This window comes from Citrus clementina, unplaced genomic scaffold, assembly GCF_000493195.1.
Source record: "Citrus clementina cultivar Clemenules unplaced genomic scaffold, Citrus_clementina_v1.0 scaffold_2, whole genome shotgun sequence".
Classification (NCBI taxonomy): Eukaryota; Viridiplantae; Streptophyta; class Magnoliopsida; order Sapindales; family Rutaceae; genus Citrus; species Citrus x clementina.
In genome coordinates, this window is record NW_006262688.1 from 11,429,723 (window position 1) to 11,441,942 (window position 12,220).

The following is a 12,220-nucleotide window of genomic DNA, read 5'->3' on the forward strand; positions in this document are numbered from 1 at the left end:
ATCAAACAATGCGTGTTAGAGAGTACATTAGTTGAGAACCAGTGATAATACTTATTGACTCAGATAGTACACACAATTTTCTTGACCCAATGGTTGCAAAATGAATGGGTTGCCTGGTGGAACAAACCAATTTCTTTTACAGTGACTATTGCAGATGGTGCACAATAACAAGTTCAACCATTAAAAAAAAAATGCAGTGGGTTATGCAGTACCACATTTGACGTTGATATGAGAATGTTGCCTCTAGGTGGGTGTGACTTAGCGGTTGGTGTGGAATGGTTGGTTGAGTTAGGATCAATCGTATGAGATTTTAAAAATATAAAAATGGAATTTACAATAAAAGGAAAGAGACACGTGCTAAAGGGGGCAATAGCTGGACCTAATAAATTAGTGGAGACAAGCCAAGTAAAGCATCTATTACAACAATCTAATGATAGGGCCCTGGCACAATTATGTTCCATTTATCCAAATTCAGCATTAGGAACTGTTAACTCTGAGGTATGCCTTGAAGCTGACTTGGTGAAATTACTAAGCTAATTTGAATTTACTTTTTCAGAACCTAAAGTTTATCACCACTAAGAGCATAAGACCATGATAATTCCATTGAAGCCAGGTTGTTCAACAATAAATGTTCAGCCTTTTAGATATCCCTATTTTCAAAAGCATGAAATTGAGAAGAATGTTCGAGAAATGCCTGAAACATGTATCATTCATCAAAAGTGAGTCCTTTCTTTTCACAAGTGCTCTTAATGAAAAAAAATATGGTACGTGGCGCATGTGTGTTGATTACGAAGCCCTCAATACGAAAACAATTAAAGATAAATTTTCAATTTCGTTGATTGATGAATTATTAGATGAACTCAATGGTGCCTGATACTCCTCCAAATTGGACTTACGGTTTAGATACCACTAAATATGCTTGCACTTTAGTGACACTTATAATTCCACTATGAGTTTCTAGTAATTCCATTTGCGCTAATAAATGTACCATCAACATTTTAGAGTGTTATGAATGAGGCATTTCGCCCCTACCTTCGCAAGCTTATAATTGTGTTTTTTTAACGATATTTTGGTGAACAACAATGATTGGAAAAGCCATAGGAGTCACCTTTAGATAGCTCTTTCATTATTATAACACCAATAGTTTTTTGTCAAGCAGTCCAAAATGTATATTTGGACACCAACAACTACAGTATTTAGGGCGCATAATTTCTCATGAAAGGGTTACTATAGACCTGGAAAATGTTTCCGGTATGCAAGCTTGGCCTCAACTTACAAGTTTGAAGTCATTAAGAGGATTTTTGAGGTTAACAAGATCATATAAGAGGTTTTTCAGAGACTACGACAAGATAAGTAAGCCTTTTACTGACTTGCTAAAAAAAGACAATTTTGTGTGGACATCTGCAGCAACAGAATCATTTGAACAATTAAGGCGTGCTATTACAACAATACTAGTTTTAGCCATGTCTAAGGTTTTTGTGGTGGAATGTGATGCATCTAGAAGCAATATTGCGGTAGTACTGATGCAAGAATCAAATCATATTTCCTTTATCAGTGAGGCTTTTTCTGACAAAAATCTAGGCCTCTCGACTTATGAAATGGAATTGTTGGAAGTAGTGTTTGCAATTACCAAATGGAGACCTTACCTGGTGGGACAACATTTCAAGGTAAAGTCTGATCACTTTGGTTCGAAATATTTGCTTGAGCAAAGAATTACTACACCTCTACAACAAAAATGTGTAACCAAATTGCTAGAATATATTTTGAGATTATTTATTGAAGTAGCCAAGAAAATAAAATGGCAGATGATTTATCTCGAAAATTTAAAGATCAAGTTTTGGCATTAGCTATAACTTTCTAAGTCCCTGACTGGTTGGAACAATTGAAGCATGAATGTCAAGTTGATCAGCAAGCCATAGAGCTAATTAGACGTTTGCAAGCTGACCCAAAAGCAGTACCTAATTTCACTATAGATCAAAATTTAATCCTTTATAAAGGGCGATTGTGGGTTGGGCCGAACTCTCCCCTTAGATCTCAAATCTTATTTGAGGAACATAATGGTCCTTGTGGAGGTCATTAAGGAGTTCAAAAGACATTGCACAAAATCAGACGAAGTTTCTGTTGGAAGGGTCTCCGCTAAGATGTCTACAAGTATGTTACTGAACGTGATACTTGTAAAAGAAACAAGAACGAAACAATGGTTATGCCTAGCCTACTTCAGCCATTACTTATACCAGAGTGTCCATGGACCGATATTTCCATAGATTTTATAAAAAGACTTCCCATTTCACATAGTAAGGACGTAATATTTGTAGTAGTTGATCGACTCAGCAAGTACTCTCACTTCATTCCACTAAAGCATCCTTACACTGCTTTAGAAGTAGCTCAAGTCTTTATAGACAATGTTTTCAAGCTGCATAGGCTCCAAGTGATTGTGATCCTATTTTCACTTGCAATTTTTTTGGCAGGGGCTTTTTAACATCGATGGCACCAAACTTCTTATGAGTTTTGCATACCACTCGCAAATAGATGGCTAAATTGAAGTGGTCAATCGTTGTTTGGAGCAGTGTTTAAGATGCATGACATGTGACAAGCCAAAGGAATGGGTTTGTTGGTTACCTATGGCTGAGTATTGGTTCAATACAAATTTTCATACTTCTATAAAGCTTACTGTTGTGAAAATTTTAATATACTCGCAAGCGCACGAATCTAGATATAGAATAATGGTAACGAGGTCGATCCCACATGAATTGTTATAAATTGAAAAGTCTAATTTAAATCTAAAATTAATATTAATTCTAACCTAGTTGACCAAATTGAGTTTCTAAGAAAATTAAATCAATTAAACTAAGAAAGCAATTAAAATAAAGGAGAATTCAATAAGACAAAAATTATCAAGGTTTCAGAATCCATCACTATTCAACTAATAATTATCTAATTATTAATTAATCCCCAATTTTAGAGTGACAACTCGAAATCAATTTATGTCATCTCATGGATATAACAATTAAGCCCAAATAAAATTAATCTTGTGTAGGTTCTTTTTCTGCTTAATAGTATGATATCTAAGTATCTCATGTAAACATATTGAATAACAAAGAGTCAAAATTTTCCTAAGTACTCTGTGTAAACAATTTAATGAAAGACATAGAATCAAAGATAATCATGTATAAACTTTATAGATCCAAGCATAGATTTAATCGAATATTAATCCTAACAATCAATAATGCATGACAGAATTGATGAAAAGATTTTAATAACATCTAATTAATCATGTGAAATAAAAATCATAATCATCAAATAACATATATAGGGAATTAAATAAATAAAAAGATAATTATTTTATTGAATATGGTTTCATCCTTAACCTCAGTATAAGAAAATTAGCTAGACATACTTGAATTAAGAGCAACAAAACAAATAAAAATAGCCATGGAGAAGCCGAACTATTGCTGCTCTTCCCTACCGAATCGCATCTGCGTTTCTTTCTGGCGGCTTTTCTTTTCAAAAGCCGAAATTCAGCTTTTATATTGTTGCTGACCACCGAATCCTTCAACAATTCTAAAGGAATCCTTTTCCAATTATAAAACAAATCCTCCAAATTATTCATGCCACCATAAGCCATTAATTCCAACTTTTAAAAGCCAAGTGCGGGCCCCTTCAAATTGCTTTCCATACATTGCAATGCCATACACGTGCACTCCAGTTGCCAATTGGAAAAATTAAATCTTTTAATTATTCAACATTTCTCAATTGGATTAATTATTTTGATTTCTTCCACTCGATTCTATCAATTCTTGGCTGTATTTTTTGTCTTCCAATTTAATCTTTATTCCTTCTAAATTTAAACTTCTTCATACCTTTTTTATCCACAATCTCCAATTGATTCCCTATTCAACAAAATAGTTCAGTTAATTAAAAATAACAAATAAAAACAACTAGCAATTAAATAATTAAGGGTAAAATATGTATATAAATTATATTCATCACTCACACCATTTAAAGCAATGGAAGAGCTCCACCTTCATATGTAATGTATAACCCAGGAGATTCAAATGTAAATTCACTAGATAATAGTTTGCAAGATCTTGACAATATGACACTGTTATTAAGAGAAAATTTAATTCAATCCCAACATCGAATAAAGCAGATTGCTGATGCTAAACACACTGATCGAGAGTTCAAAGTTGATGATTTGGTCTTCCTCGGCTTGCAACCATTTCGTCAACCTTCTATTGATTTGAGGGACAATAGAAAGTTAGCTCCAAAATACAATGGACATTTTCCAGTTCAAGCCTGTCTCAGACAGGTGGCCTACAAATTACAGTTGCCAATAGGTTTAGCAATTCACCAAGTATTTCACGTTTTGTATCTAAAAAATAAGTTAGGTAGCCGGTCATCGTTGGTTCCACATCTTCCTCTAGTGGATGCTGATGGATGCTTTCGTAGCGAGCTTGTTGCAGTATTGGACTGTCGCATGGTTAAAAAGAATAATAAGGTTGTCACTTAAGTCTTGGTTCGGTGATCAAATGTTAGTCTAGAAGATGCTATGTGGGAAACAATTTATGATCTTAGACAAAAGTATGCAGATTTTTTGCCTCGAGGATAATTCTAGTTTAAGCGGGATGGAGTGATATGACTGAATAAAGTGGCAAAATAAGGATGAGTTGTTGGGATAAAATTCATTAGAGAAAGTGACATGATAAGGATGAGCTGTTGAGATAGGTTTGTTAGGGAAATAGTTTAGATTTTGTTTTGTGTAAGAGTGTGTAATTGTTGGGAAAATATGCTCTTTAAAAGCATATGTGTTTATTTAATTGTAATAAATAATTTTTTTGATTAATAAAATAAATGAGGTATTTTATTCAAATATCTTAATTGCATTAATATTTTTATTAAAGTCCATTTAATCATATTATATGTATTTATGTGATCACCATGTGAATTCACAGAAGACATAAATACAAGTTATCTTATGATTAAATAAATTTGGTTCGCAGTTGATAAATAAAGTTGGATACTTTATTTAGGTATAGACTATAATAAATTCATTGAATGATTTGTCTTAATCATGTATGAATTTATTGATGTAGTACGACTACATTGAACAAGATCACATATGAGATTTAATTAACTTTGTAATAACTGTCAGACTTATTAAATCTCATAGGCATTGATTTTACTGTAATCTTAATCTTGAGTTAATTATGATTTCATGATTGTAATTGTTATTCCATTTGAGTTACCAATGGGCACGACACATACTTGTGGTCAAGATTACCCGGTATCTTGGTGGGAACAATTATGAGTATTTGAGTTATGGATTAACAATATAAAATTTGTACAACACATCTCTTGATGAGTTTTCGGCACTTGATCATAGAATTCTCTGGCCAGAGTGTGTCAACATATTTAGTATGTTAAAAATGATCATTAGAGAAAACTAGTAAGTATCAAGGAACAAGATGTAATTAAATTGATTGGACAGTTGAGATATTGATTTAATTAATGATGTGGTACAAAGGATTGTACAGTAAAAAAATCAATGTAGCTTGGGATGAATTATTATTCGAGCATACAATTATGGAGGTCAATTCCAATCTTTTAGTGGAGTAGATTTAGAATTAAATAATTAGGTTATTTTAATTACAGACCTAATTGTTGTAGCCACTATTGTATATTCCCAAATGATCCACGGGTTAGCTCATTTAATTGACTGCACCACTATTGGATTAATAAGCAAGATAACTAGTTATTTGGGTTAAAATCCTAAATATATCATTTAGTGGGATGCTCCATTTAATTAGCTTGTGTGTAAGGGGCCTTATGTTATTTTATAAGGTGGGTCCCTTATAGAAAAAGCAAGTAAAGTGAGTTTTGATTTTGATTATTTAGAGCCTAGGGTTTTTACTAAAGGGAGATATAAAATGCTTATTTTCTTTAAAGAAAAAAGAGAGCAGCCACTTTATACAGATCAGAGAAAAATATTTTTCTCTCTATTGTTGAGAGAAAAATTTTCTCGTGCTAGTTGCTTTGGTAGTGATAAAGGCGCCCACACGTCAAGTGCAGATCAAATCTGAGTCATAACCTAGAAGATCATTGGATTGCCAATTCGTGTTCTAACAAGTATGGTGGTGACGGATCGTGATCTAACAGGAGTGGTGGTGACGGATCGTGATCTGGGAGCCTAAATCATTTCAGCGGAAAAAGCCAAATCGAATTTTTAAGGTACGATTTATAGATTACAAATTCCTATATATTCTATGAGAGCGGTCCTTAAAAGGTTTTATAAAAATTTAAAAAACTGTATTTTTCTCCAACAGTAATAAGGCTGGATCCATAGCAGCTTTTTATTATCTATATGTATCTGCTTGAAGTAGAGGGATGTGGAAATATTATCTCAATATTTCGATTTCAATAAAGAGGAATTTCCCCTGAAAGTGGGAAGCTAGTTTAGCTTTCTTGTGTTTTTCTTCCAATTCTTATCAAATTATAAATATAATTACCAGAAATCCCAATGTGGTGACCAAAGATGAGGCCGCCCAAGATATGGCAGCAACAATGCTTGTTATCGCGACGAATGGGGTAAGCTATCCAGGGTGCCCTTTGCCATTACCCATATCAACTCCAACAGCAGGCATATTCATTTTATGAATACGGTAACAGGAGAAGAACTTAACAAAGCAGAGAATCCTGGACTGACAAAAAATAAAGAGCTAGCTACAGGCTAATTAAAAGAAGAAGCTATAGTGTAGGAGAAATTCTGCAATACTGCGTTTCAACAAGCATAGCCAAGTCTCTTTCTATTGATTGATTTTCCTCGTTTTCTTCAGACAACCATAGGCAAGTCTTTATTTAATTATAATTATATACATAAAGTTTCCTTAATTGTTTTCTGTGCAAACGGACAAAGATTATTGCCTTTGCCTTTGTTGCTTTTCTTTTGTTCTAATCCGAAATTTTCCCCTGTTTTAATTTTTGTTTTTAATTTGAGTAGGATTTATCTTTTTTGTTTCCATATTAAAGTATTTCTCTCAATTATTTTAGTTTGATTCCAAATTAAATTATCAAAATCCATTTATTTTGCTATTGCTCCGCATGTGCTTTTCTTACAAATTGGCCCATAAATTTAATTCTAATTCCGCCTTAACTAATAACAACAAAATAAATAATCTTCTCTGTAAATTCGATTCCTTTAAGGATGTTTGCTCTCTAATTTTTGATTTATTACCCTAATCAACCAAATAATTTGATTAACTAAACTAACAAATATAAGATTAGTTTCTCAAAAAAAAGAAAAAGAAAAAGAAATATAAAATTAGAGGCAAAATATGTGTAAAAGTCCATTTAGTCCATGTATTTTAAGATTAGTATCCATTTAGTCCCTATATTTTTAAAAATATCTCGAAACATCCTTCCGTTAAAGTATTGATACCCTTACCGTTACTTTTTATTTATTTTGACTTATTTTTACAATATTACCCTTTAATAATAATTTTTTTATATGGACATTAATAAAAATAAAATAATTAAATTACCAATTTAACCCTAAAAAATAAAAATAAAAATTTACATTAATTTTAAATTGTCAAAAATTGTATGCAAACTACCAAGTGTGCAAACGGTGCTTGCAAAAAAATTAATATAATTTTTTTATTTTTAGGGTTAAATTAGTAATTTAATTATTTTCTTTTTATTAATGTCCAAAAAAATTATTATAGAAGGGTAATATTGTAAAAGTAAATTAAAAGAAATGAAAAGTAACGGTAGGAGTATCAATACTTTAACGGCATGGATGTTTTAAGATATTTTAAAAAATACAAGGACTAAATGAACACTAATCTTAAAATACAGGGACTAAATGAGCTTTTACTCGGCAAAATATATCAATAAATTATGACCATCATCTAAGAAGATAATTATAAGCTAGTCTCAAGAAAAATGGAAACATGCATTTCGTTGCAAGAAGCATAGTTCAATTAAAATTGTTTTTAATTTAAAAATAGTTAAAATTATTTCATCATAATCTCACAGCAGAAAATGCTATATGCAGTGAGATCATGTGAATCCAATTTATGAATTACATGACTCATGAAAAAAATGATTACACTTTATGAGTTACATGACTTATGAGAATCCAATTTTATATAATAAGGTAGCGTTTACTTTTTGGATTGGAGTGGAATCCTGAGGAGTGGGAATCCTAGGATTGAGAGTGTGGAGTGGGAATGAGAGTATGTTGTTTACTTACACTAAAATGGAAGCATGGAATGGAGATCAGAATTCAATTTATGTGTTTACTTTGTCTTGGATTGGGAATAAATAGTTTCAAATTACAATTTTATCCTTATTTAGAGAATTATAGTTTTTAATTACAAAGTTAATAAAAAATATATTTAATGAATAAACATTTATTTTATTATATTTGTAAATTTATAATAATTATTAATATTCTTAATTATGAACATCACAATTTTTTATTAATTTTAATTTTAATTATATAAATTAAAAATTATTGATAAGGGCAATATAAATGAACTATTTTTACTATTAACATAGTATGAAATTAATATTTTCTTAGAATAAACTATTTATTAGTATTAATTATTAATATTAAATAAATATAATACTAATATTTTAAAATAAATATAATAATATTATATTTTCAAATAAAGATGGTATATAGTAATATTATTAATTCTTTATTAATATAATATTATTATTTTTAAGTAATTTAGACTTAGAATCAAACCAAATTATTATTTAGTTAAATATAATAATATTATTTAAATAAATATAATATTATTTAAATATTTATTAAATATAATTATAGTAAATTTAATAAAAAGAGGGTAAATATAAAATGAAACATTATTTTATTTTATTTAATATAATTATATTAAATTTATTATTATATAAAATAATAATATAATATTATTTAGTACAAAATTAATATTTTCTTAGAATAAAATATTTATTATTATTAATTATTAATATTAAATAAATATAGTACTATTATTTTTAAAATAAATATAATAATATTATTCAAATAAATATAATATTATTTATTTTATTAAATATTAAATTAAGTTAAATTAAATTAAATTAAAAAGGGTAGAAAAGGGAGAGGTGGGAGTGGGAATTCAAATAAATATAATATTATTTATTTTATTAAACATTAAATTAAATTAAAAAAGGTAGAAAATGGAGAGGTGGGAGTGGACTCTCCCCATGGTAGTCCCACTCTCACTCCCCACTCCCCACTCCAAAAATAAATAGGGCCCAGGGAGTGAGATTCCTAATCCGGAGCTAATTTATTGAAGTAAATACTAGAGTAGGAGGAATCCACACTCCTCACTCCCACTCCAGAAAATAAACACAACATAAGTCACTTTCTTCCAAATCACTAATGGCGTAATGGTACATGGCTTTGATGGCTTTGAGATAGAGCCTTTAACAAGCAATTCATGGCTTTACGGCACAACAGTAGTCAAAATGTCAAAATAAATAACCCAAAAGCGCTTACTTTATAACCACCGTATGCGGTAACAAAATTATATGTGTAAATTAATCCATTCACCTGTCTGATATGATCAAACCTGATCTGTTACAAACTCAACATTTAGAAGTGAAAGTGAAGAAGAATCACCATTACAACACTATAATAATGTTTATATTTTATGGCTCTGACGACAAACAAAGATTAGCATCGATTACATTACAATCAGCGGGCTGCATTGTTCCATAACAAAGACTCCTCCATAGCTCTTATGACTGACACAAGCTCCATCGCAAACACTTCGTCGCTTACGGCTGCATTGGCAATGTTATTATCAGAAGCACGACTTTCTCTCTTGTTCTCACCGAGTGAAAACCTACACACAGGGCACTGAGCATTGCTTTTCACCCATGGCACGATGCAATCCTCGTGGAACATATGGTTGCATGGAGTGAGCATCACTTTCTCTTTAGGCTCGAAATCTTCTAGGCAAACAGCACACCTCATAGCATCTTCTTCTTTCTGCTTTTGCATCTCCTTGTAAACATTTGTTGCTTGGTCTCTGTAATACAAACTCAATCGCTTTGCCAAATTCATCGGAGCGGGATTGTATACTTCTTTCTTTAGCTTGCTTAAAACTGCATTTTGCTCGTCTTCTTGAGCAGGAAGTATATTTGGCCGATTCACAAGGAACCTTGGAGGCGATCCCTGAATGATTTGCCTGGGACGGGGGCGGACTTCCCTAGCCATGAGATTGCCAAGGATTGGTATTCGCACTGAAGACTGAGATTGACCTAGAACACTATAAAAAAAAAAGAAATAAAATAAAATCAGAAAATCCCATGATTAGATTTTTTTTTTGAAATACTGATATTTACAATTAGATAACATTATAACAATTAGGAATCTCCTTTATGATTCTAGTATGGCACATACCAAACAACGACCCTCACTTAATAATAAAAAAAAAATTATTTTACCCCAAAACGGGGAGTCAAATAAACCCTTATAAAAAGAGAACTCAAACTCATGCTCCCAAAATTATTGGGCGCATGAGTTGCCAATGACCTATGAGTCCATTGGCTATCCCAAGATTAAAATCGAAAGGAAAGAACTTCTAAAATTTATCCTATCTCATTTAAATACATAATTTACTACTCCATCACAGAATTAATGAGAAGGCTGAGAAACCATTTAAAGGAGGGGAAAAAACCGTAAATCTGACGATTGACCGTTTTGACCCAAACAAAAGTACAATTATAACCTTGATTGGAATTAATATGTGATTAAAAAAAAGACCCATATAAGCATAGTGTAAGAATTAATCACACATATTAGAAATTTTATGCAAAGCTAAATCTTTATTGAATTCATAAATGAGTAATGATACAGCCACAAACTCTTGTACAAATTTATTTTGTACAAACTGACGTGGCATGATAAGATTGGTTGAATGAAAATATAAATTAATAAAAGCAAATCATGTGGGCTAAGTGATATTTAATTCAACCAATCTTATCATGCCACATCAGTTTGTACAAAATAAGTTTGTACAAGAGTTTGTGGCTGTATCATTACTCTTCATAAATTGATCATTTGATCTGTTTTCTTTTTTATAGCCATTTCCGTAGAACTGGTAGATTATTATTATCCGTGAGTTGAATATGAAAAGAATGCAAAGTTGCAACTCAAACCAAAAGTTCTGATGGACCATGGAACAATCGTCATCTAAAGATTGTTTCTAGGAACCATTTTAACAGAATAAGTAAACATGCTTACCCAGCTAAACTGAATGGTACTGGTACAGCCGATACCGCCATCCCTCCCTCTTCAAATGACTGCCTTGGCGCACCTCTGTTGGCATCCTAACAAACCGACGAGAATCAACATATCAAGGGAATAAAGTCACAAACACCTACTTTTGATCCACATTATGCAGGCAAAAGCATACTTACTGGACTAGCACGGAAGGACGCAGATCCAAATCGATGAAATGGGGCTTGCCTGCTGTTCCAGTCGCTACTATTAGGAGAATCGGCACCATAATCATGTCCAACCTGCTGATATCTTCTTGTTGGAGTGAAATTGTTGCTGCCACCACTCATGGTCTCTATATCTGGTTGATATCCAGAAATTCCAAGGTTTTTCAATTAATATTGGTAGCTTTAGATAGGGGCGTTATGTAGCTTTCCTTTTTTTTATTCCCCTGTCCACTAGAATGACGTGCACCTATTGAACTTATTCCATGAGTTGCTTAATTGTCTCCTTGTGTACTTTTCTTGTTTTCTGTTCTAATATAAAGTCGATTCTTTCCCCATTCATAGAGTCTGATCTGTGGAATCAAATTAAAAGGGGAGAAATGAAGCAACGGTCATCAAGAAAGGAATCGAATTCTAACAATCTGGGTGCATATTTGTCTGGAGTTTTGTGAATGTGCATCCAGCGTGCAAATGACCACACAAGATGTGGTTCTGTTGTTCAGTGTCAAAAAGTCAGAACGTAAATAGCACTTCAGTACTTTTCTGACCCCATAATTAAAAAGAACGGGGAATACTTTAGTCTCTAGCATATGCTCTCATGAGATAGAATTCCTTTTCTCTGGAAAAAGGAAGAAAAAAGAAGACGATGTAATCTCTCTCCCCATTGCCCCACAGTTTAGCATGAAAAGCTGACCAATATAGGTAATAATAATTAAAAAAATTAAAAAAGAGTAATCAATGA

The 12,220-nt window shown here is 31.8% G+C and overlaps 1 protein-coding gene across 1 annotated transcript; it reads right to left on the minus strand.

The window, feature by feature from the left end:
• Positions 1–9,525: 9,525 nt before the first annotated feature.
• LOC18051572 (E3 ubiquitin-protein ligase RNF126) lies at positions 9,526–11,686 on the minus strand. The gene is made up of 3 exons (XM_006446773.2): positions 11,455–11,686; positions 11,279–11,364; positions 9,526–10,301 (listed from the first exon to the last, which is right to left on the minus strand). Exons 1-3 carry the CDS (start codon positions 11,602–11,604, stop codon positions 9,725–9,727), a joined length of 813 nt encoding a protein of 270 aa, XP_006446836.1. The 5' UTR covers positions 11,605–11,686; the 3' UTR covers positions 9,526–9,724.
• Between the last annotated feature and the right edge of the window lie 534 nt (positions 11,687–12,220).

Coding starts and splice junctions, on each gene's coding strand:
- LOC18051572 (XM_006446773.2), bottom strand. CDS start 11,604: ATGAGTGGTGGCAGCAACAATTTCACTCCAACAAGAAGATATCAGCAG. Junction 11,365..11,454: donor CGTCCTTCCGTGCTAGTCCA/GTAAGTATGCTT, acceptor TCGGTTTGTTAG/GATGCCAACAGAGGTGCGCC. Junction 10,302..11,278: donor GTACCATTCAGTTTAGCTGG/GTAAGCATGTTT, acceptor TTTTTTTTATAG/TGTTCTAGGTCAATCTCAGT.